This window comes from Nelumbo lutea, chromosome 4 (genome assembly GCF_056320005.1).
Source record: "Nelumbo lutea isolate HS-2025 chromosome 4, American lotus-T2T, whole genome shotgun sequence".
Taxonomy (NCBI): domain Eukaryota; kingdom Viridiplantae; phylum Streptophyta; class Magnoliopsida; order Proteales; family Nelumbonaceae; genus Nelumbo; species Nelumbo lutea.
Window position 1 is genome coordinate 67,388,181 of NC_142687.1, and position 24,388 is coordinate 67,412,568.

The 24,388-nt window shown below is 37.9% G+C and overlaps 1 protein-coding gene across 3 annotated transcripts; it reads left to right on the top strand.

Moving 5' to 3' along the window:
- Positions 1-954: 954 nt before the first annotated feature.
- On the top strand, positions 955-8,938 carry LOC148860949 (1,4-dihydroxy-2-naphthoyl-CoA thioesterase 1-like). 3 transcript variants are annotated; one of them, XM_088983421.1, is made up of 4 exons: positions 955-1,489; positions 1,671-1,862; positions 6,726-6,902; positions 7,692-8,938. In XM_088983421.1, exons 1-3 carry the CDS (start codon positions 1,331-1,333, stop codon positions 6,879-6,881), a joined length of 507 nt encoding a protein of 168 aa, XP_088839547.1. In that variant the 5' UTR covers positions 955-1,330; the 3' UTR covers positions 6,882-6,902; positions 7,692-8,938. The 3 variants fall into 3 exon arrangements, with proteins under 3 accessions (XP_088839547.1, XP_088839545.1, XP_088839546.1); XM_088983419.1 differs by having other exon boundaries at positions 957-1,489; positions 8,510-8,938; XM_088983420.1 differs by having other exon boundaries at positions 1,241-1,489; positions 8,487-8,938.
- The last annotated feature ends 15,450 nt before the right edge of the window (positions 8,939-24,388 follow it).

The window sequence follows — 24,388 nt, forward strand, 5'->3', positions numbered from 1 at the left end:
CAAAAGTTATCAATAAAAGTTATCAATAAAATAGAAAGTCAAATTGTTTTATAGAAATAAGACTGAAATATTTATATTTCAAGAAACTTTCTAAATTCTAATCTAAGTAAAAAATGGCACGTAATTCTAATTGTATTTGTCTAATGGGTTGCCTATATGGTGTAAAAGACTAGAGAAACTACTGAACTAGAAGACTAATTGGTTTCCCAACCCGAAACCGACCGGTACTGATGAAAACCCAACCAACTTGGATTGAATCGATCCGAGTTGGTCGGTTTGGCCTTCTTATAAATATCCCTACCAACCATATTTTAGTGAGGCCATTTAGATGGTTATGAGAACATCTAAGATCGTATGGAACTGGTTATCATCCTAGATCGGTAATGCCACTTAGCAATTGATTTGTTTAAGAAAAAATAACCAATTTTGCATGTTCAAAATCTCAACAGTTACAATAGTTCAAGTGAAGATCACGCTTTTGAATAAGTATAAGGGAGCCGATTTAATGAAATGCATAAAGTACGGTAGACGAGTATGGGTTTTATAGGTATTTTTGTAAAAAAGAAAAAAAAAATTTGAACGAGTATAACATATGTTTCATTTTAAGAGTCGGCTTCAGTGTGCTGGTTTTAATGGTAAAGGCGTGGTGGGATTTTCTTTTTCTGAAGGGGGGCTCATAGTCATTTTCTTTTTTTTTTTTTCAAGTTGGCATTTAATAGTCAAAACAAAATGTAAAGGAGGTCCAATAAAGTTGAATTTAATTGAACAGTTCACATATGAATTCGGTTGGGCCCAATGTTTATGGAATTATATTCGGCTTGAACACTCGCGATCTTGGCTTGAATTAATTTTTTATAAAACATAAAAATATATTAGCTTTTCGAGCTTTCAAGCCAAATTCAAAACAGACTTCAGAGTTCAAATAGAATTCGAACTCAAATATACATAGAGAGAGAGAGAGAAAGATTAGAATCGGTTCGGCTCGATTCAATTGCACCCCAGGAATACCTCTCTCCAGTTTCCCCAAACCCCCAATCCCCAGATACGTATCTCGAGTGAAGGTAGAATTGGATCCGGGTCTGAATTTATCAACCAAACAAGTCAACATTGAGGAGCCATTGAACTAGGGATGAACTCTCTGACCGGCAGGTTATCAAAACCACTTTTTAACCCTACGAGGATTTACCGCAATAAAAATTGCCGTCCACCTACCAGGCTTCAATATTTAATTAATCCACCAACAACGCAACAACACAAAGATTGGTTGGCGAATTAGCCTTTAGCCTTTGGGCACAAATACCCCATCTCGTCGAACTCGGATCAGAATTAGATGGCTGAGAGTGAGAGACAGAGAATGATCAGTTCTTCGGAGATATCCTCAAAGACAGCGTCTCTGGATCCAGCGCTTCATGCTTTTGGATTTCAGATGGATGAAATATCGCCCAAGAGGTTGACTGGCCGTCTACAGGCGACCGAGAAGTGTTGTCAGGTGATGATACGATACGAGGCCTAGTTTTACTTCTCTACGTCTCTGTTTTCTCAGGGCTACTCTCTCTTCGCCCCTTTCTTTTCTTTCTTTTTTCACCGATGAATTGAATTGATAAAAACTATACGTATGCCATCTTGTCTACGTACGACTCTGATGGATGATTGAATTATTATTCCAACAGAGATTCAAGGTGTTGCACGGCGGGGTTTTAGCACTGATCGCGGAGTCTCTGGCGAGCATGGGAGCACACATGGCATCGGGATTCAAGAGGATCGCCGGAATTCAGCTGAGCATCAATCATATAACGAGTGCTAACCTCGGCGACCTTGTCATGGCGGAGGCCAGGCCCATCAACGCCGGAAACACTATCCAGGTCAGATCAAGAACACACATCCCTCACCTTTTCATGTTGATTGAGTGAGATAGCTAGAGAGATGTTGTATGTCGACGGCATATTCATGAGGAGAATTCATGATTTCATATTGAAATTTTTAGTCAACAGGGGGGGAGGGGAACTAGTGAGGGGAAAATAAGAAATTCTTTACAACCAAGAGTTTTGGCGTGGATGCTTCTCCTAAAGGGCTCCTCACTTACACCAACCTCTCATAGTCAAAACACTTTGCAGCCGTGAACTCCCCGTCAATGACAAGTGTAGGAAATGTTTCTCCACGTGCGAGAACCGTCTTCACACCATATTCACGACTTCACATCCCAATGATGTATTCGGAATATCTCAGGAGATGTTTACAATTATTTGCAGCTGTCGCATTGAGAATATTTCTTATGAATAAAAACAAACAGATAGAGAAATGTTCCGGATAACTAGCTCCAAAAGACTATGAATACGACGGTGTGAGAGTGGCTTTGTGACGACAGAACCAGATTCCTTTGGAGCATTTTAAAGGGCTTGGCACGTCATTGGTTTACAATATTGTTGGAGAATATCGGGTCATTGTAACTTTGGAGGAGAAGTTCGGAGGCGTGTCTGAATACACTATCTTTAAAATGTTATTTGCCCCTACTCAGTTTTACTGAATTTGTTGTTGGGTTACAGGCAAATTCGTTCCCAAGATACAACAGAGCCTTGGGCCAGAATCTGTAACCAACAAAGTTGAAGAGTCTCCAAAGAAACCTTCTGTGAGACTGTAGCAGACCGGACTGAGAGAGAGAGATAGTGAATTAAAAAATTGTGTGTTTTAGAGTCTGATTCATGCTACTTAAATAATTTGTGAAGAGGTATGAGGAAAATGTAGGTGCTGGTTTAGAGAAGGCACCTTGAACATTCACAATTTCAAACATTGTGACTGTTTAAAAAGTTGTTAACAGTTGGTAACTGTTAACTTTGAATTGTGCCTCTTGATCACACTCGATCGAATCGTGACCGTTGATCTCATTTTCCTCTAAAGTGCGCTTCTAAAGTGCGCCTCTAAAGTGCCTCATTGCGCCACGCACACGCGTTGCGCGGTATCGAATCCCCATACTCTCCTCTACTAATTCTAAGGAGTGTGAATCAGCTCCTATTGAAATACTGAAAACAAACATTGTGATTATCCAATGTGGGACAAGTTCAAAACTAGTTTTTTTTTTTTTTTTGTAAGAGAAAAACTGATTTTCCAACCAAGTGTGCAGGTGCAATTTCTCATGTAATTGACCAATCAAACCCATTGGATTTAATCTCTTATGAGATTAAAATCCAATAAATAGTATTTGCCAACTCAGGGACGTGTTTAGTGTGATACGTATGGTGCGTAACAAATTAATAACCCAGTAGTACTTCATTTATATTTTTAAGCATATTATTTGGGACCCGTGACCGAGCCCGTGAATTTTTGTGCGGCCTTTCCGTTGTTTATTGGCAAGCATACCGATTTTTGTCTATTTGCATTTGGCTCGTGGAAAATTTTAAAAAGCTCCAAATTATTTTTTTTTTTTTTTACGTTTTTGCATTTTATTTTTATGTAGAAAAATATAGAAAGATGCACAAAAAGACATGCATTTATCAAATCGGATTTGGATGGTCCATTATAATTATTGGATTGAGTCAATCCAAAATAAATTGGTCCATGTTCTTTATGGTTTGTATTTGACCCAAACCAAATTTCCAATAGTCGATCACGAGGCCAAACCCTTGTCCAATTTGAAATCAATCAAAACTGAAAATAGGATAAAATCACTTTTACGGAAGTACTTTTATGAAAATACTTTTATGAAAACATTTTTATAAAAGCACTTTTATAAAAGTACTTTTATGAAAAATATTTTTACAAAAATGCTTTTATAAAAATACTTCTACAAAAGTATTTTTACAAAAGTACTTTTGTGAAAGCACTTTTATAAAAACATTTCTACGAAAGTACTTTTATAAAATCACTTCTATGAAAGCACTTTTATAGTACTTTTACGAAAACATTTTTATGAAAGTACTTTTTTTAAAGTATTTTTCAAAAAGTGCTTTTATACAAGTACTTTTACAAAAGTGATTTTTCAATGCTAAAAGTGCTTTTATATAATTTTTTATATTTCATTTGGTTTGTATATTTATAAGTGGACTCGCATTTGACTGGATTGGGTTGGACCAAATCCGTCCAATTGATACCTCCACGGACATGGACTTCACTCCCCATCCCCATCCCTGTCCCTATCCCTTATATCTGAATTAATCGTCACCTTGTCTCTGCCAAAATAGTCTCCATGCACAACCCATTTGGGATGGGTAGGTAAGGTACCCAGTGGAGATGAGGAATGGGTCAATGAGTCAGTGGTTCGACTGCTCGGATCAATGGGTCGTTGACTGATTCAATGGTTTTTGGTTGGGGACTGGGTCAATGGGTCAATGGGTCGACGGTTCCATTCCGGTCCCTGCAAAGCAGGCCCCTTCGCTAGTTACTGATTATGCCCAAACACATGTTGAACACCACCAATACCCATTAGGCAAACTCGGTACCATGGACAATGTATTATCAACCAAGCCTAGCTAACACCAAGCTCATGAAGCCCTAGAATTTTGTGTTAGTTTGCTCACATGTTTGAATATTGTCCTCAGTGATTGTGATACAAAAGCAATCAAGATATAGACATGGATAAAACATCAGGTTATGTTCTTGGAGTTTACATCTGCTTCCCACATGCACACCTCAGCGTATATTGGGAGCATCTCTCAAGCCAGGAGTAGCACGTCCCCACAAGTCTCCCTTATAAATAGAAATTAAAGCACTTGGAAGACTACAAAAATTGAAAGGCAGACACCCCAAATTACCTCGAGCCTCAGTGGCCAACCAATCCACAACTTGATTAGCCTCTCAAAAGAAATATTTGTAATCACCTTTCCACTGTCCGACTCTTTAGGCACAGGATCACTAGCTTTGAGTGAATCACTGTTGCTTCAAGAAACTGCAACAAACGAGTATTCACTGTTACTTCAATTTATCAAAACTTTGGTTCCTAGAAACTGCAACAAACGAGTATTCTATGTTCAAGACATCTAAGTTAGTCCCATATTTTATCCATTCACCGAACAATCTCCTCTTAACTTCTATTATATCAAAACTTTAGTAAATCACTGTTACTTCATTTTTCTTTAAAAAATATATTTTAAAACAGTAACCCGTGCACCGCATGAGTCACCGTTAGTTGGTGCCTCCATCTTAATAGAATCTCCATACCCACAAAAAAATAATAAATAAATAATTATTTTTGGGATTTAAATATCACTCCACCCCCAAAATAAAATTCCAGGCTCCGATTCTAAGATTGTAAATTCCATTAACCAACTTTCTCCTCTCAAAATCCCAAAAACTAACGCCCCTAAATATTTAGTTTGAAAGAAAATATAGGGGATGGACTGATTCTGCCACCTAGAGGCTGGAGAGGGTTTGGAGTATGATCTTTTAACATGAAATTGTATATTATCAGGTACTAATTTATATAATTACAAGCAATCCTATGATATTGTTGTTTGCCAATAGCATGGGGTTTTCGCAAAAGACAAAATTTGTGTATTAAAAAACTTGAATAGCAGAACCTCCAAATGATGTTATTAAAAAGTAAAAACATACTTTTTTTTCGGTAAAAAGTAAAAAGAGACTTTTGACAATATCCCTGATACCCCTCCGTTTACTTATTGGCTCTTTGTCCTCATCCCATGTGGTAGACAAAATGTATCAATTACCAACTTACCAAAAGCCATTATATTTATCACAATTAAAAAAATATAGCTATCTCCTGTTTCTTGAATGGCTTTTTTGGTTAGAGGAATCAATATTTCTATATCATTTCCTCATCAGCAGGAATCAATAATCTTTAGGTATTGATTAGAGGAATCAACTTCTTCAACAACATGTGATTCTCACAATAGTATTTGATTGCACGTTATTAGCATGAACATGTCCCACCATACCAAAAATGAAGGGGTGTAGTCAAGCCGGGCCTGGGCTTAGGCTATTACGCTTATCGCAGGTGCTAAGCGCAGAAGAAGCCCACCCCGGCCCATGATAACCCTTATTAAAAGTATTTTTATCATTTTTCTCTTTACTAACAAGGGCACAAGTGCAAATAACCCAATAACAGTAGTGGGGATGAATATATACAAATAGTGTTGCATGTTGCATACCAAACACGGTTCAAAGTACTAATACGTATTTTACAATATACTAAGGTCACGTTTGGTTTGTGGGAATAGGGGTCTGGAATCTGAATCAGAATGGGTTATTCTGATTCCAATTGTTTGATTGGGCGGAATTGAAATCTCATTCACATTTATGGTCGAATAGCATTTCCACATTTGAGGGAATGGCCATTCCATCCCCTTTCCTCCTATTGATTCCAATTCTTATGTTCAATTCTGAGTTTGATTCTAACTGTAAACCAAATGGACCCTTATTATAAAAAATTAGAGATGCATGTTAGTTTCAAATACTAATAGATTCTATAAATTAATGATGGAAGGGGATGTTTTGATTGATAGTTTCAACTGTTTAAGTACTGTGCATTTACAAATATTTCAATAATCACTTCTCAAAGATATCACATGATATACTTAATTTTCATGGTGCAGATCATGCACCTTTGTCTTAATTGAAAGTTAAATTAATTGTAGAATATCGGTGGTTTCTAATGGCACTGATAATAGCTGGTCATAATACTGAGTTCAGTATTAAATGTATCGATAATTTAAATTATAAAAGGAGAGTATTTTTTTGTATTTGACATTCTGCTCTTGTCTTTTGTTTTTGAGAAGGTGTGGGAAGTGAAACTTTGGAAGCTCAATCATACAAGTCCCTCGACTGACAGAGCCTTGATATCATCATCTAGGGTTACCTTTTTATCTAACATGCCCGTCCCAAAGAATGCAACACATGCAGCTGACCCTCTTAAGAAGTATGCAAGGTTATGACATAATTCGCATCACATGCAGGTATATAGCCATTCACATTTTAATCCTATCTTCATTCTCAATATTCTTTTAGGCAGTGTTTGGTTTGAAGGAAAAAGTAGGGAAAGGAAGGAAAATGTAGGAAAACCTTTACAAGTCTTCCTTTTCCTACCTTATCCTATTATGAGTCACACAACAAATTAAATGAAGAGACCCAAATGATTTGAGTGACAAGTGTTGTTACTCAATATGATCCCCACAATATACAAAATATAATCTTTTGTACTCTATATACTTTTTCCAAACTAAGCCTTAACCTCAAACTTTACTCTAGACATGGGCGATCATCTTTAAATTTTATTAACGATTACCAAAGGAAAGAAAAATATATAATAGGGGATGTTGGATTTTAATCTCATTAGAGATTAAATTTAATGGGGTTTGATTTATTAATTATATGAAAAATGCACCTGCACACATGTCTTAAAAAAGTTTTTTCTCTTATTAACCAGTTTTTAAGTTGTTGTACATTGAAAAATTACAAGACTTGTTTTGAGTTTTTAAATAGTAGTTTATTTACACTCCTTAGAAATAAAGAGAGTATGGAGGCTTGTTACCGTGCAATGCACGCATGCATGTGCGACTGTTCAATAAGCTTTTTCTGAACTAGCACTTCCTTTGCTCCATGACTCTTCAGAAATTATTTTAAGAGCATAAATCAAGCAATTGTACATATAAGTTTCGAAAATCACTTTTGTCTCTCTCTCTGTCTGATTTGTTACTGTCTCATAGAAGTTTTCTTCAGAGACTCTTCAATTTTACCGATTGCAGATTCTCGCCGAAGGCTCTGTTGTATCCTGGGAATGGATTTGCCAGTTATCCAACAACAAACTCAATGGTACTAAGTGGGGAGAAATAACGTTCTAAAAATAGTGTTTTCAGATACGCCTCAGAATTTTTCTTCAAAATTTCAATGACCCCAATTCCCAACAGAGGAGAATTAACCTTGCTGAAGGCAAACCAAAACCATCTGCTTGGATTAATCTTCGGGTTTGCTGAAGGCAAACCAAAACGATCGACATTGGCATTTGCAAGAGAGTCAGCCGGTTTGTTAGCTTTCTCTGAACGCGAGGAAAACTTACATTCAAACCACTGCACAGCTCTCTAAATTTTAAGCAAACAGTAGTGGAAGATCGAAGAAGAGTTACATTTTCCATCCATTAACATCAACACAAACACAAATTTTAGTATCACTTTCAATAACGATATTATGAAACTGAAGTTGCACACAAAACGAGATACCATCATAAACAGCTGAGAATTCGGCTTGGATGGTATTTCATGGTAATTTGAGAAAACTGCTAAGAAAATACCCACGAGAATTTCTAATGATTTCTCATATATAGCCGGAGGATACTATATTTAACCCAATTGATATCCAAATTCCTTTCCGTCTGTGGCGGAAATTTTCTATGAATAGTCTGAGTTTGTATGAGATCAAGGCCCCTTCAATGTGTTGGATTAATCTGCATGTTTGCTTTGAATGATTTGGAAAAATCAAAAAGATTTTGTTTTAATTAATAATACATACTCTTATCCATGTTTGGTTATATCGTATGTTAACAGCTATATGCTATATTTTCCCTCAGCCACAAGCAACCTCATCCAAATCAATCCGAATGCTGGACAAGTTGAGGTGGTTTTCTTTTCGTCTCCATCTAACTTGTGGGTTGGTTAAAGGCAATTGTAGACGTCAATTTATTAAGCTTGTGCCCGCTTCTTTTGGTTTTGTGGTTGGTGATCATGGATTATAGTGGTAATTTTATAAATTATAAAAAAATATGACAGTTGTGAAGCATCCTCCCCTCAACATGCTAAACTAAAGTCCATCAAAGAATGTGTTCTAGCTCTTTCAAGCTGGAATTTTGGCTGTGTATTTATTGAGAGCCATTCTGCTTGTAATTTCTTTCCTTTATGTACTTTTACTGGGAGCTTCTATTGGACTCACAATGTAAGTAACCAGAGTTCCACTAATAGGTATTTATATATATATATATATATATTCAATCTTTTATTCACTGAGATGATGTGTTGTATATATAGCTGTACAAGATATGGATAAGTACAATGAATAACTATATAAGATAGAAACCTTTTCTAAAATCATATATACATAATAAACCTTATAAAATCCACCTTACCCTAAAGGAGGAACCACACCCATTGTTAAAGTATAACATAATCAATGGTTGAAAAATAAGACATAATCCCAATAATTTTTACCCTTGAAATGTTTTGTATGTATCTCCACCTAATTCCAAATATTTCAAATATCCATTAGCCTTGAGAAACACTGCAGTTGTACAAAACTTGAATCACTTCATCCTGATTTCACCCGATTCAAACATGTGGTAAATGCACTTGTGTAGTTACACTTGAGTTAACAATCCTAGTTAACTCCAAAGAGGACCCTCAATCCTTCCTTTCTCTTAACAAGATGTTTTTTCTTTTCTCACCATCATCTACACCTTAAAAACATATAAAACTTATCTTTGCTTCAATTGCAGAAGAAACTCTCCACGTGGCCACACTATCTTATGCATCATGTTTCTAGCAACCAATCGATGTCTTGGAAATCATTGTACTCCCAACCAAATTATACAATCCCTTCTGCATTTTCCCTTCATCAAGACCATACTACCATGTGTGGTTTTTATGATGCCACCTGTAACAAAGGCCTTGCAGTCCTTGAAATCCAACTGATCAAATGATATTAGACTCTTACACATTTTTGGAACATATGTCACATCACCCAAAGTAGGAACCAATACTCCATCAAACATTTTGATTTTTACCATCCCAATACCAAATGATATCACAAGTACACCCGTCACCCAAGAAGACAATAGCCATCCTTCTTAGAATAGCTCAAAATATTCTCTCCTAGAACAAGCTTGCATATAATATCTAAAACCTGAAACCCACTTATTTGGAAAAGAATGCACATACCTTTGCAGGTAGGGGAGGAGCTAGGGGAACCGAAGTGAGCTATGGCCCCCTTATGGCCCAAAAATCCCCACTATTACATGCATACCTTCCCCCTCCCCCACTCTCCACCCTAATGGTTTCCCTCCCAATGGCCCATCCATATTTATTCTCCCCATCCACCTTAGGTTTTGGCCCCCCTCATAAAAAATTTCTTGATTTTCCCCTATTTGCAACTATGTGAAGATGCTCTAATGGCAGCTAATACTTTTCGACGTTCATTTGCAACTGTAATTGTTGAATCATGTGCTCTAGAATAGATCAGGATTGGAGTGAAATCTCCACCCTTCACTCAATTTATGGAGCCGACAATTTTTTTTAGATTAGGAGATTCAAAAAGCTTGTAAGCCATTCCGTTTTTTTTTTATTTTTTATTTTTTTTTATAGCTAAATGTTCTTATGGTCAACCTTCAGCTCCTTAAATGAATTTGTTGATTTGTTGCTCCTTGATTATTTTCTTCTCCAAAAAGAGGTGATCATTTCGGCGATTGATTACACTCACCTTCTGTTTAGATTTCAATGCTAAGATGATTTTTTAAAAGTCTGGCTGAAAGAAGTGATTTATCTTAAGGGGTTTCTTTATAATTCTTCAAATGGACTCCCTTCTTTAATCCAAATGAGGATCCAGTTATCTTGCCTATATGGACTAAACTTCTAGAGCTTCTAGTGTGCCTATTTGGTCAAGAGTTTATTCGTTCCATTGCTGGTAATGTGGGGAAGATATTAAAGGTTCATGTGGCCATGCTTCAATGTACAATGGCTAAAACTGCTCGTGTTTGTATAGAAATTGACATCTCTAAGCCTCTTATTAAAAAAGGTGTGAATTGACATTGGCGAAGGATTCTTCCAAAAATCATTTATGAAATCATTCCTCTATACTATGAGGAGAGCCATAGAATTGGACATGTTTTAAGGTTGTGTCTGGTTTGTGTGATGGAGATGGGAAAAAAGGAATATTTCAAAAATATTCTTTTTTCCTTTATTTGTTTTAAGGGAAATAGGGGGATGGGATGGGAAAACTGTGGGATGCGGGATCCCAAAATTGTGTAGTCAGGATCACACCAAAACAATGCGACCCCAATGAGAAAAATCTAATGAGAAAATATTTCAGGTCTTGTCAAAGTAGAGAGCCTCGAGAAACTCTTCTTCTTCAACCTCTAACCATCGAAAACAGTTGGATCTCCAATGATTTCTCTAGCCATTTCGTTCAAAGGTAAGACCATATCCATTTCTTTGACTTGTTCTTCCTTCTTGCCCATCCCTTTTATTTCCCCTCAATGATTGGAGACCTAATTATTTCCTTTGATGTCTCCAACAAAGGTTTGGATGGAAAGAAACTCCATTCTCTTTCTTTTCCATTTTCCCCCTAGTTACCTCTAATGCAACTCGCAAGAAGAATCAAAATGAAAATTCGAATTGAAGTGAAAGAAGAAGTGGCAACATCAAAAAACAAAAGAGGGCAAATTCACAACAAAGATGGCTTTTAACAGTCTTATTGTGGTAGTTGTAGCAAACCCCTTGGAAAATGTATGCCAATACATAGTTTTCAATCCAGTGCAAGACCATTGAGGGTAATACCTAATGGGCTAATCTTGCATCTTCCCACAATCCCTGTGTTTTTATAAGATGGCTTGGCCCAAGGACCACTTACTGTAAGTATTGGGCACATAGAGTCAATGTGATAGGCTCAAGGGGTTCACTGGTCTTTCTAGTGAATTCGGGTAGGCCTTGTAACAAAGGCAAGGCTGAACCCATGTGGTTGATGTGTAGATCAATGCTTGGGCCCCACGCCATACAAAGAAGCCCAACTGGGCAGTAGTTTGGAAACTTATTGAGCACTGATTACTTATTGGGCCTAAAGCCCATTTTGACCTGGGCTGATATGATCACCCACTTAAGGGGGCATATCTGGGATTAGAGTTAGCTAAAAGATTAGGCTTCTAACCCTATCCACTCTTGGAGACCAAATTCAAATGTGATTTGAATCTGGTAACCTCCTGATAAGATCAGGAGCGGGATGACCTAATCTGCAGATAGGATTAAGATTATCCCCTATCCAATTGCTGATTTGGATTGGAATAACTCCTAATAGGATTAGGAGGTTTCTTACTCACTAAAAAAGGAGGAAACCCTAATATTGAATTACAAGAATTCGACCTAGGGTTTGGTAGTATTTTGCTCTGCAAGTTTGAGATAGGATCTCATCTTCCTAAGCTGAAAATCTGCATCCACGCCACTTTCAGTCGTAGGAACTCCTCCAACCACTGCCACCATACTGCTTGGTTCAAACTCCTTTGAAGGGACGATCAAGAAGCTGGTTCTTGAGATCAGTCTTTGCTGAAAGACTGATTTTGGTTTGGTGCTCTAACCTTCCATCAGATTCTTGCAAAGAGTTTGGTGCATAGGACGCACACTGTTGGTTCTGCTCCACCGTCGCTGTGTCATCTTCAGGAGGAGTGGATCTTGGACCTCTCTTTGGGCGTGAACACCGACGTTGGGAGATCTTGATTCTCCATATCAAGTATAACATTTCCCTTGATCTTTGGTTCAGATTTGGTTTGGTTTGGTTCGAGTAGGTCCTTGAATAATTGATTCTAAAATAAGGGAATATGATTCCCAGTTGATTGAAGGGAGAATAATTTTTGAAATTCGCCCACCTATTCCGCTATTTTCTTGGTGTCCATATGATGGATTCCTCCCTCCTTTCAATATGTAGAGTGTAAAACCTTGTATTTTGTATTATTTTGTATGTATTTGCACTATACATATTTGTGTTTGTACTCTTTCCAAACTAAGCTTTATGAGCAAAATACAATAAATCAACTCCTTTGGCTCTTCTTGACCATCCTCATCATGGATCAAAATTCTCGGAGGACATGATTGAGTTGAAAGATTATGCTATACATCATAGTCAATGGTTGCTTGAAAAAGGAAATGTTTCCTTTTCAAAACATAATTGATTTGGTCAAAGAAGTGAAGATCTCTTTAAACAATGATGAAGATAAGCTTATTTTGACGTGTAGTTCATCTAATAATTTTACTTTATATTTAGCTTGGAATCTTGTTAGAGAGCACAATGCTCAAGTTGATTAGCATAAACAAGATTGGAAGACTGCCCTTTCGACAAAAATATCTTTGCTTACATGGAAGTTGTTTCATGGTGCTCTTCCCATAAGGGTCCTAATTAGTAATTGATCAATCAACTTAAGCATCTTTTGGGCCTATGTACCTTTCATTTCTAAGCCTCATCCCAAGCCATATTTCATCTCAAATGAATAAGTCCTCCTCGATCTTTGAAAAACTAGCATTAAGTACCAAATAGACTTATTTGGCTAGTGGTTAACGAACCCGGTTAGAAAAGAGTATCAGAAAGTTTGATTCCTTGCTTGGGTTCAATCCACAACCATCTCCATCAACCATGCCAGTTCGCCAACCAAAACTGGGGTAGCCCTCCATCAAAGTATCACTTCCATCAACCTCATCTGCCCCGACCACTGAAGCATCATTTCCATCGCCCTATCAATCTACCCATCAGAATTAGGGTAACCCCCTTTGACTCAAATGGTTTCCAGATTAATGGTCTAACATTTTGAAAGCCTATCGTTGATGCTCTCAAGGCATTGATTGTCACCTTCTAGAAAGGACTTGGTCACTCTTACTACATCTAGGTTCAGTGTAATGCCTAAGGACTTATCTGATCCGTCACGAGTTAGTATTGGTGGCATCTTCACCACTTCTCTAATTTGTTATCCTTTTTTCCTACTACTTCTTTGTTTAACCTTAAGATCAAGCAAAAAAATGAGAAAAAAAAGAATAAAGCAAAGAGATGAAGAATAAAAAATAAAAGAAAAAGAATAAGGCAAATAGAAGAAGATCAAATAAAAAATAAAGAAAAGAAGAGGAAAATGAAGAAGAAAAATCCTTTGTGACATTTATTGCATAGTTCTCAAGCATAAAAGTGAAAAAGAAAAAAATCCAATCATTCATCAATGTTACCAAAAAACCAGGGTTTTCGATCACCCAAGCTTCAGGTGTCAATCACAAAAGAAAAAGTTTTCTAAAGTCCCCCAGCGCATTCAAATATGCAAAAATGTTTTTTCTCAAATAGCACAAAATTCTCGTTTAGCACAGATTTTACTCACATGCTTTTACTCAGACTACCCAGATTTGTACTCAACACAGATTTTGCTCAAATAGCATAGAATTTACTCCGATGCTTTTACTCAGACTACCCAGATTTGTGAATTGACCTTGTCAAGCTCTTAATTCATCAAACAAAGTGAATGCTTTTACTCAAATGCTTTTACTCACATTACATTCATCAAACAGAGTGAGATGACTTTGTCAAGCTCTCCATTCATCAAACAAGTCAACTTGACCTTATCAAACACTACATTAATTGAACAAAGCGAATTGACCTTGTCAAGCTCTTCATTCATCAAACAAGTCAACTCAACCTTATCGAACATTACATTCATCAAATAGGTCAACCCAACCCTTACTTTGAATATTCACCGTAGGAATTATTTTCCTATCTCTCCTTTTGCAGTTAATTAGAAAACAAGCAATCCACTTAACCCTTACTACTAAACAACCCGAAACAAGCGTTCAAAATTTAATCCAGTAGTAGCCTTAAGAATTGGAGATCGATGAAGCTAAACAACACAAGCACAAGCGGTTGCATTTAATTCCGTCAAGTGTTCTTCCTAAGATCTAATAAATTCTGACACAGCAAATCATTAAACCCTAGTTGCTTCTCAGATTAGAGGGATTAAACAATTACGGATCTGATATCTAACCTTGCAGTAGATTGCAATGAATAATAAACTAGTAGGCCTCCTAGCGATTAGACAAAACAATCATGAGCATAAGCATAGAAGAACATTCGATATTCAAAGCATAAATCAAATAGTAAAAATTAAATTAGATCTCACAATTTTGCAAATTCTGAGGCTTCTGTTTCCTTCGACCAAGTATCAGAATTTAGCCACGCATGGTCATGGTGAAAACTCAAGGAAGAATTGGAGAAGAAGAGAGGAGGTGCGGAAACTCAAGTCTGATTGTGTTTTTTTTCTTGTTTTTCTTCTCTTCTTTTCTTTTCTCTCTACTTCCCCTTCCCCAAGAGAAGCCTACAAAATCTCCTAAAATTTCTCTCTAGATAACAGTCTCCGAGTCTGACTTATCAAGAAAAATATTAAAAATAAGATAAAACTGAGTTCTAATGCAAGTGGGAGAGGGGTGATTTCCGCATATGAAAACTTGTAGGCTAAGGAACGTTTCCAGCACGTCAACAGTGCGGTTGCAGCTACTTTGTGCCCAATTTCGACCTTGATGAAGATAGTTTCTCTCAAAACCCAAAACATGAAACTTGTAGATAATTTCCATTTCATTCTAAAGCATCTTGAAGCATCTTGAATCATCTCAATCGGAGCTCGGATGAGAGAATTGTGCCTAGATTACGAAGCGATGCTGAAACTGTCCAGAATTGTCCAATTATCTCCGTTTTTCACTTAACGCCTCCATTTGTGCCCTAAATCAAAATATAAGAATAATGACTCCATTTAGGCACTAAATAAGTATAAAAGACTAAACATTAAGGGAGAGAAATATAATATTTTGCATTCTCATCACTAAACAATAGCCAAACTCTTTGTAACCTTTCTTTGATCAATGAAATTACTTTCTTACAAATGAGTCTCCTATGCATGATATCATCAGACACTTATAGAATTGCACACATCGGACACTACATGTACTGACTTAGTAGAGCACTAATGACCGACCCTATCACTTGCCCAACTAGGGTTAGGCATGGCGAGAATGGAACCCCTTCCACCAATGGTAAGAGGACGACCAATGAAGAAAGTACATGTGATTCACTACGTTTGTGATCGCGATGAAGGCATCAAACCAGAATGATAGAAACGCCCATGATGACACGAAAGCCACCAAGAGCCTGCAAGAAACCCATAACCCATCACAGGTTTGTAATGAGCTCAGAGCCATCGAAGACCAATGATGGACAAAAGACCATCTGTGGACTTCGAGAAGCTCAAGGCCGACTCAAAAGAGTTGGAGTCACTACACATTTTTAGAGGAAATGGGCCCTCATTTTCAAGATTGCAAAATAGTTTACTAGCCTTGATAGTGATTCCATTCGTTGCCAAGGAAAGGCAATAAATCAAAAGGCTTTGGGTTCCAAAGATTGGGAGAGGGAAGGTGTCAGGCATCCCTCTCTCCAAGTTGCTATAGCTGTTAGACAATGTATGCCCTTATCTCCAATCAGCATGATGTACATTATGACATTTATTGTAAATGAATAAAGTATATATTTGATTCATGTTATTGTGGTGTGTTTCTATGTAATACCCTTAAATTAAACACATATGAGACATGTGTTAGTTTAGAATCTTCACAACCATTGGAGAGATCTGGGGAGATTTATCCTGCCAAGGCTAATACTGATGTGCCGCCAATTTGATTGGGGGGTTGTCTCCGCTACCAGGGTGAGACCCGAGGTATATGCAGTGTGGGTTTTCTTGAAACACTGAACTGGACCAAATTTTAGTGTTGCCCTGGACCTTGGAGACAGATGGGAAAAACTGGAATGGTACACCTGACCCCTAGACTCGATTTTGGTACTGCAGTAGGTGTCAGATTGGGCTGTCTTTGATGTGCCAATTAGTGAGTTCCTTAGAGGGGGTCAAAACCTAGGTATGTTGGGGCAGTCTGAGAATTCACCTGAGTAGGTGATCATAGTGACAAGATCAGCCCCTTTGTCGAACAAAGTGAATGATCGAGGAAATGCACTCTCTCTTATGGAAACCTAAACTGTCGGTAGTGGATTTCTTATGTGTTTGAAATTTGGTTTTGCAAAATATATTTATATAGAGATATACCTGTATATTATGTTTTCACAAATTGTTTGCAAAAGATTTTAATTCCCGGGACCCATGTGAGTAGAGAGTGCAGCACTATACCTTGCCGCCGAGGGAGAGGCCACCTCTTATCGGGCAGTGTTCAATCTTTAAGGGCTAAGAGGTTAAGTGTAAGACCATTGAGGGTTATATCTGATGGGTTAATCTTGCATCTGCCCACAGTCCTTAGGCTTTCATAAGATGGCTGGACCCAAGGACCATATAGTGTAAATTTTGGGTCCATTAAGAGCCCATGGTGATGGACTTAGGGGTTCACTACATTTAGTAGTGAATTCAACCAGGCCTTGTAATAGAGGCTAGGCTGAACCCATGTAGCTGAAGTGTAGATCAATGATAGGGTCTCACGCCATACAAAGAGAGCCAAGCTAGCCAGCATTAAAAGGAAGTGAGCTCTAAAGTTGTGCTCTTGTCGCCCTACCTTGCTTGATCTCCATTTCTTGGAACTAATCAAGATTAGAACTTGATATTGTTTCTTACTAGAAGAAATAGTTCTGAAGCTGTGCTCACTACCCTATTCGATTCTTGCTGAAGAATCAAAAGTTCTTGGTGAAGAACTACCTGTTCATCCTGCATCATCTTAACATGTGTCATCTTAAGTGGATGGAGGATTTGATATACTCTTTGAGCGTGAACACATTGGGAGGAGCATATTGCGTGGATTTCATATCAGGTATACATCTCCCTAATTTTGGTTTCAGATTTGGTCCGGTTTGGATACAAGAACAAACCTTGAAAATGTAGTTTTCTAAATTAGGAATATGATTTATGGATGGGAGAAAAGAATTTTTTGAAATTTTGCCCAACCTTCCTATAGGGTTCGGCCTTCCATATGATGGATATCCCATCCCTTCAGTGGTATCAAAGCTAGGTTCAAGTCTTGAACCAAATTAGAATAGATCTGGATCTGTGCAAATGGGCAGAAGGCGTTCTACCCGATTTGCGCAGTTCATTTTTTCTGGGAATTGGTTCCCAGATTATGGGGTGAACGATCTAGAAAATAAATCTTTATTATTTTTTTATATATGTGGAATTGTTCTGTGAATGTCTCTTGAATTCTTGGGCTGCACGTGTGACGGAGATCGAATTTTTCTGGTGCCAAGATTAGCACACTCTTCTATTTCTTTTCTATTCAATTTGGTCTGTAAATATTTTTTTATTTTAGAAAAATTGTATTGGAATTCAATGTGATGTAATAATAGAATTAAGTTTTTCTATTTTATTTTCATCTGGCGATTGCTAGAGTGTGCGATAGAGGTGAAGAAGATTTCGTAGAAAGAAGTTTTGCGATCTGCAATTTTGGAAATATCGATTCTGCAATCTGTGATTAATTTTTCTTTGCATGTTTGTAGGATGTCCAAGAAAATCACAGTGCAGCCCTTTGATTTTGCTTTCTTGATAATTTGATTATCTAGATTTAATTTATTTTTCAAATCATTATTCTTGAATTAAATCTTGAACTAGACACCAAAACTTTGGTCAATTTGCACCAGATTTGGACCAAAGTGGTTAAACTGAATTCTTGGTTCGATGGGATTGGTTTTTCTGACTCAAATTCAATTTTGGCCAGAGGGTTGATGGCACACTTCAAGTCTTAATTTGGCCAACCTCTATAAAACCCAGTTTTAATATGTTAAAACTACATTAGCCTTGATTCAACTATATGGACCAAACTGGTCTTTGCAATTCAGCCCATAAACCTAGATAATGTTATTTGATAATATTATGGGCTCTATTGGGCTGATACAGATTTAATCTTATTAATTTAGGGTTTTGACAAATATTTTAATAGATGTATGGATGTATGATGTGCTACGTACATGGGCCATAAGCACTTGGACCAAGCTAATTCGATAGTGGCTCTTTCGCACACCATGGCTGAATGAACATCATTGTCATGGTGTCCATAAGATCATTGGATGATCTCTCTGCTTGATGGGCCCCACATCATCTTCCTCCCCAAGAAGAACCTTGTAGAACCCTAGCCGTTTAGGGCCCATTTAAATCTGACTTTGAGAAAGTCAGTGGGAGCCATTTTGGTTTGACCTAAATTAAAACTAGGGCGTAATTATTCGTTCCCTCCAGAAAAATATAAGTGCATGTGATAGGGAGATTTATATGATGAATTCTCTAAAGGCCTTTCATCATTAGCATGAAGATGGGTCCTTTAGAAATGAGGAGATGCACCATAAAATTGGGCTATCCATTTGCTGCTGGATCTGTTGCATTGTTTCATAAGATGATAGGGGCGTCATAGATTGATGTGGGAGGGTTCTATCCTAAAATTGAAGACTCTCACGGTACCTTGGCATTCACCAATATGACGGGTAAGCACTTAGTGGACAGAAAGGTTTAACCAAAAATGGCAATCAACCTTGTCTAACAGAGGCCAAAGGGAAAGTTAATAAGATGAGTGGATATGATCCTTCACAGAAGGTGGTGGGGTTATGCAACTGAAACAGTTGGCTCCATGCACTGTATATGATTTCCCACATTTCCATAGACATATTTCGCAGTCTCTGTCACTGAAATAGGAAGGAAATCTCAAAGAAGAACAAATGGAAATGAAACATAGATTAAAAGTCATATCTATGTAGATAACATGAATCAAATTAGGTTGTGGACTAATACTTGCTTTGCCTTTTATCAGAAATGGCAAACATACAATTCGCCAAACTATTGGGTGATAATAAGATTAAGGGCCCAAATTACGCTAACTGGTTTCGTAACCTTATGTTGATTCTGGCGTCTGAGAATTTGGACAAAATTGTTAAGAACCCTGCTTCGGATCGTCTAGGTGATAGGGCTCCTGAGGCCAGAAAGAGGGAATATCAAGAATGGGAGGAGATAAACTCTCTTGCCTAGTGCTACATCATAGCCTCCTTAGACAATTAGATATTGCAATAATTCGATCAGATCGAACTATCCAAGGATATCTTGGATAGTCTAAGGACCATTTATGAAAAGCATTATCGTTCTACTCATCAAAAGGTCTTAAAGCAATTTATGACCACTCAAATGTCCAAGAAGTAACTAGTTCATGACCATTGTCTTAAGATGATGGGATACATTAATGAACTAAAGGCTCTTGGATCTAGGCTAGATCATGTCACCAAAGTTGATGCCATCCTGAACTCTTTGCCACATTTCTTCAATCAGTTCATAATGAATTATAATATGAACAAGCTAAATGTTAGCCTTCAGGAACTCAGCAATATGTTGCAGAGGGCCGAAGAAATGATAAAGAATGATGAACTCATGGCCATGCTTGTTAAAGGTGGCAAAACGGGCAAGAAGAAGAGAAAGGCAAAGAAGAAACCTCAAAAGAAAACTAGCAAGCCTAAAAAGTAGAAGAAGGACAAGGCATCAGATGCCTGTCACTTCTGCAAGCATGGAATTGTCCTCGGTACCTGGAGACCAAGAAACAAGGTAATTTCGAATCCATTGACATAGAGACCAATATGTTGGTCGCTTCTGCTTCCTGGTGTATTGACTCTAAGGCTTCTACTCATGCATGTAATACATTACAGGGGTTCAGGACAAGCAGAAGACTGAGTGATGGAGAAATGATTCTTTACTTGGGAGCTTCTGCAAGTGTTGCAACTACAACCATAGGAACTATAGAATTGTATTTCAGAGAAGAAATTATTACATTAAAAGATTGTCTCCATCCTCGCATATGGAGAACTTGAGAATGGTCTTTATGTTCTCTATCCTTCTTTGAAAACAAACATAATCGAAACTACATCGGATAATACCTCCAAGAAAAGAATTTGTGATACAATTAATCCCACGTGCCTGTAGAATTACCGACTTGGCCACATTAATATAGATCGTATCACGAGGTTGGTAAAGGATGGTCCTTTGGATTTTGCAACTGTAGAAGATCTTCCAACCTGTGAACCTTGCCTTCAGGGTAAGATGACGAAATGGCCATTCACCGATAAGCCTAAAAGATGAACAGGCATGCTTGACCTTATACATACTGATGTATGTGGTTCTATGAATGTTAGGACACATAACCAGTATGTTTATTTCATAACATTTACCGATGATCACTCACGGTATAGTTACGTGTACCTAATGAGACACAAGTCTGAATCCTTTGAAAACTTCAAAGAGTTCAGACAAGAGGTCGAGAAACAGATAGGAAGACACATTAAGGCCCTTCAATCAGATCGATGAGACGAATATCTCTCTGGCGAATTCAGGGACTACTTAAAGGAAAATGGGATAGTATCACAACTGGCACCTCCTGCCACACCATAGTTAAATGGTGTATCAAAGAGGAGGAACCAGACTTTATTGGATATGGTCCAATCACTTCGGAATTACCTACATCTTTTTAGGGATACGCATTAGAGACTGCAATGTACGTGCTAAACTAGGTTCCAACCAAATTCATTCCGAAGACTCCCTATGAGTTTTGGACCAGCATGAAACCGAATGTGAGACACTTGAAGATTTGGGGTTGTCCAACACATGTTAAAAGAACAAGTGCTAACAAATTGGAATCTAAGACTAGTCGTTGTCTATTTGTAGGTTACCCCAAAGACTCTGTAGGGTATTTATTCTAAGACCTAGGAGAGCAAAAAGTGTTCTGTAGTCAAAATGCTCATTTCTTGGAAGAAGATTACATCCTACACAATCATTGTCAGGAAGTTGTTCTTGATGAGGAGAGCTCAAAGGTAGTGGGAGATGTCCCACAAGCTCCAGTTAATAACCAACCTAGGAGATCTACCCGGGTATCTAGACCTCCAATTCATTATGGCTATGACCAAGAAAGTTACTTGGTGGAAGCCACGACCAGTGAGGAGGATCCTGTATCTTATACAGAAGCTATGTTGGACATAGATTCCTTGAAATGGGTAGATGTCATGAGAGCTGAAATGGACTCAATGGAGACCAATAAAGTTTGGACTCTATTAGATCTACCCCCTAGGGTGAAAGCAATTGGTCGCAAATGGATCTATAAGAGGAAGAAGGGCCCCGATGGTAAGATTGAGACCTATAAGGCTTGTCTTGTGGCAAAAGGGTACACTCAAAAAGACAGAATCGACTATAAGGAAACCTTTTCACTCGTGGCCATGCTTAAATCCATTAGGATCCTACTATCTGTAGCAGCATACCATGACTACGAGATTTGGCAAGTGAATGTCAAAATCGCATTCCTAAATGGAGATCTTACTGAAGATATCTATATGCATCAACCGCAAGGTTTCATAGTTGTAGGTTAGGAACACATGGTATGTCAACATAATCGATCCGTATATGGACTTAAGCAAGCTTCTAGGAGCTAGAACATCCAGTTTGACTCTACTATCAAATAGTTTGACTTTGAGCAGAATCCGGATGAACCCTGTGTTTACAAGAAGACTAGTGGGGATAAGGTTATGTTCTTCGTTTTGTATGTAGACGACATTCTACTCATTTGGAATGATGTAGAAATGTTCACTACAATGAAAGTATGGCTTTCACAACAATTCTCCATGAAAAATCTTGGAGAAGCCTCTTATATCTTGGGACTTCGACTCTATAAAGATAGATCGAAGAGGATAATAGGATTATCACAGTCTATTTACATTGACAAAATAGTCAATAAATATAGTATGGAGAACTCCAAGAAAGGAAATATTCCTTTCAAGCATGGAGTCACTCTCTCCAAGTGAATGTCTCCCAAGACACGTGAGGAGATTGAGGGCATGAAAGAAGTTCCATATGCCTCTATCATAGGGAGCATCATGTATGCCTTGTTGTGCACTCAGCCAGACATTGCTCAGGCCGTGAGTGTGGTAAGTAGATACAAATCTAACCCAGGACAAGAACCCTGGACAGCTATGAAAAACATATTGAAATACCTTCGAAGGATAAAAGGAGTTTTGTCTGTTATTTGATGGTAGTTCACTACAGATCGTTGGGTATACTGATACTGACTACCACTCAGACCCAAATGGTAGAAAGTCTACATCTGGTTGTATTTTTATGATGGGGTCCTGTATAGTAAGAAAAATAGTTTGCAACCCAAGTCGAGCACATCATCGTAAGTGATGTTGCCTAATGAATGAAGATGTTCATTCTAAAATTTGGAATTCAACGCATCACCCATTCCACTATTGTGTGACAACATTGGATCTACGGGAGATTGATGTTAAAAGGTACCATCAACGGAGAATGTGGCAGACCCATTGACTAAGCCACTGACACAAAAAGTGTTTGAGAAACACATGGAAAGTGCAAGTAAGAGCTGTTAGACAGTGTATGCCCTTAACTCCGATCAACATGATGTAAATTATGACATTTATTATAATGAATAAAGTACATATTTGATTCATGTTATTGTGGTATGTTTTTGTGTAATACCCTTAAACTTGACACATATGAGACTCATGTTACTTTAGAATCTTCACAGTCGTTGGATATATCTAGGGAGATTTATCCTACCAAGGCTGATACTGATGTGCCGCCAAGTTGGTTGGGGTGGCTTATCTCAACTGCCTGGGTGAGATGTGAGGTACATGCAGTGTGGGTTTTCTTGAAACCCTGAACCAGACCAAATTTTAGTGTTGCCCTTGACCTTGGAGACAGATGGGGCAAACTAGAATGTTACACCTAACCCCCATACTTGATTATGGTACTACACTAGGTATCGGACTGGACTGTCTTTGATATGTCATTCAGTGAGATCCTTAGGGGGGTCAAAACCGGGGTATGTTGGTCAAAACCTGGGTTTTCTTCCTCCCAAACACCCAATGTGTTGTGTAGACTTCAAAGATCTAAGTAAAGCCTACACCAAGGACAAATCCCTACTGCCCAACATGGAGATCCTCATCGATGCTACAAGGAACCAATTGTTCTCTTTCATAAATGCATATTACACGAACTGGGTAGATGCACCCAATGCAACGTTCAGAATGTCGATAGGGAACTTCTATTACAAAATGATGCCCTTCAATCTAAAGAATACTGGAGCCACCTACTAGAGAGTCATGACGAGTGTCTTCTATGATATGATACATAAAGAGATAGAATGGTATGTGAATAAATCCCGAACATGCATGGAGTTGCAATGAACCCGACACCATCACAAAACTGCAAAATCACAGTAGATCGGGAATAAATATCAGTTACAAGTGTCTTTAAATTATGCATGCGGGTTTAATGAAAGTACGCTCCCCAAACGATGACGCCACCCACACCACACCAATATAATAGGGTCAAATATGGAAATAATCCGGAAGGGATAAGATTCTCTAATAATGATCCCTTAATAATCAAACAAAAGGAAAGATTTCATTTCCTTACAGAAAAGATTTCCTTTCCTAATAGGAAATAACTTCTTCCTTGATAACCTTAACTTTGTCTATATAAAAGGGGGAGAGTAATTCTTCCCTAGGGGAGACAATACAATGATGACGCTGACCTAGGTTTTCTCACAATGAGACTCTCCCTTCTCTCCTCTCTTCCTCCTTTTTCCCCACGATCTCTCTCTCTTCCCGTCGCCTTTTTCAGACCTTCGGAGACTGACCAACCTCCACCTTACCATGGTAC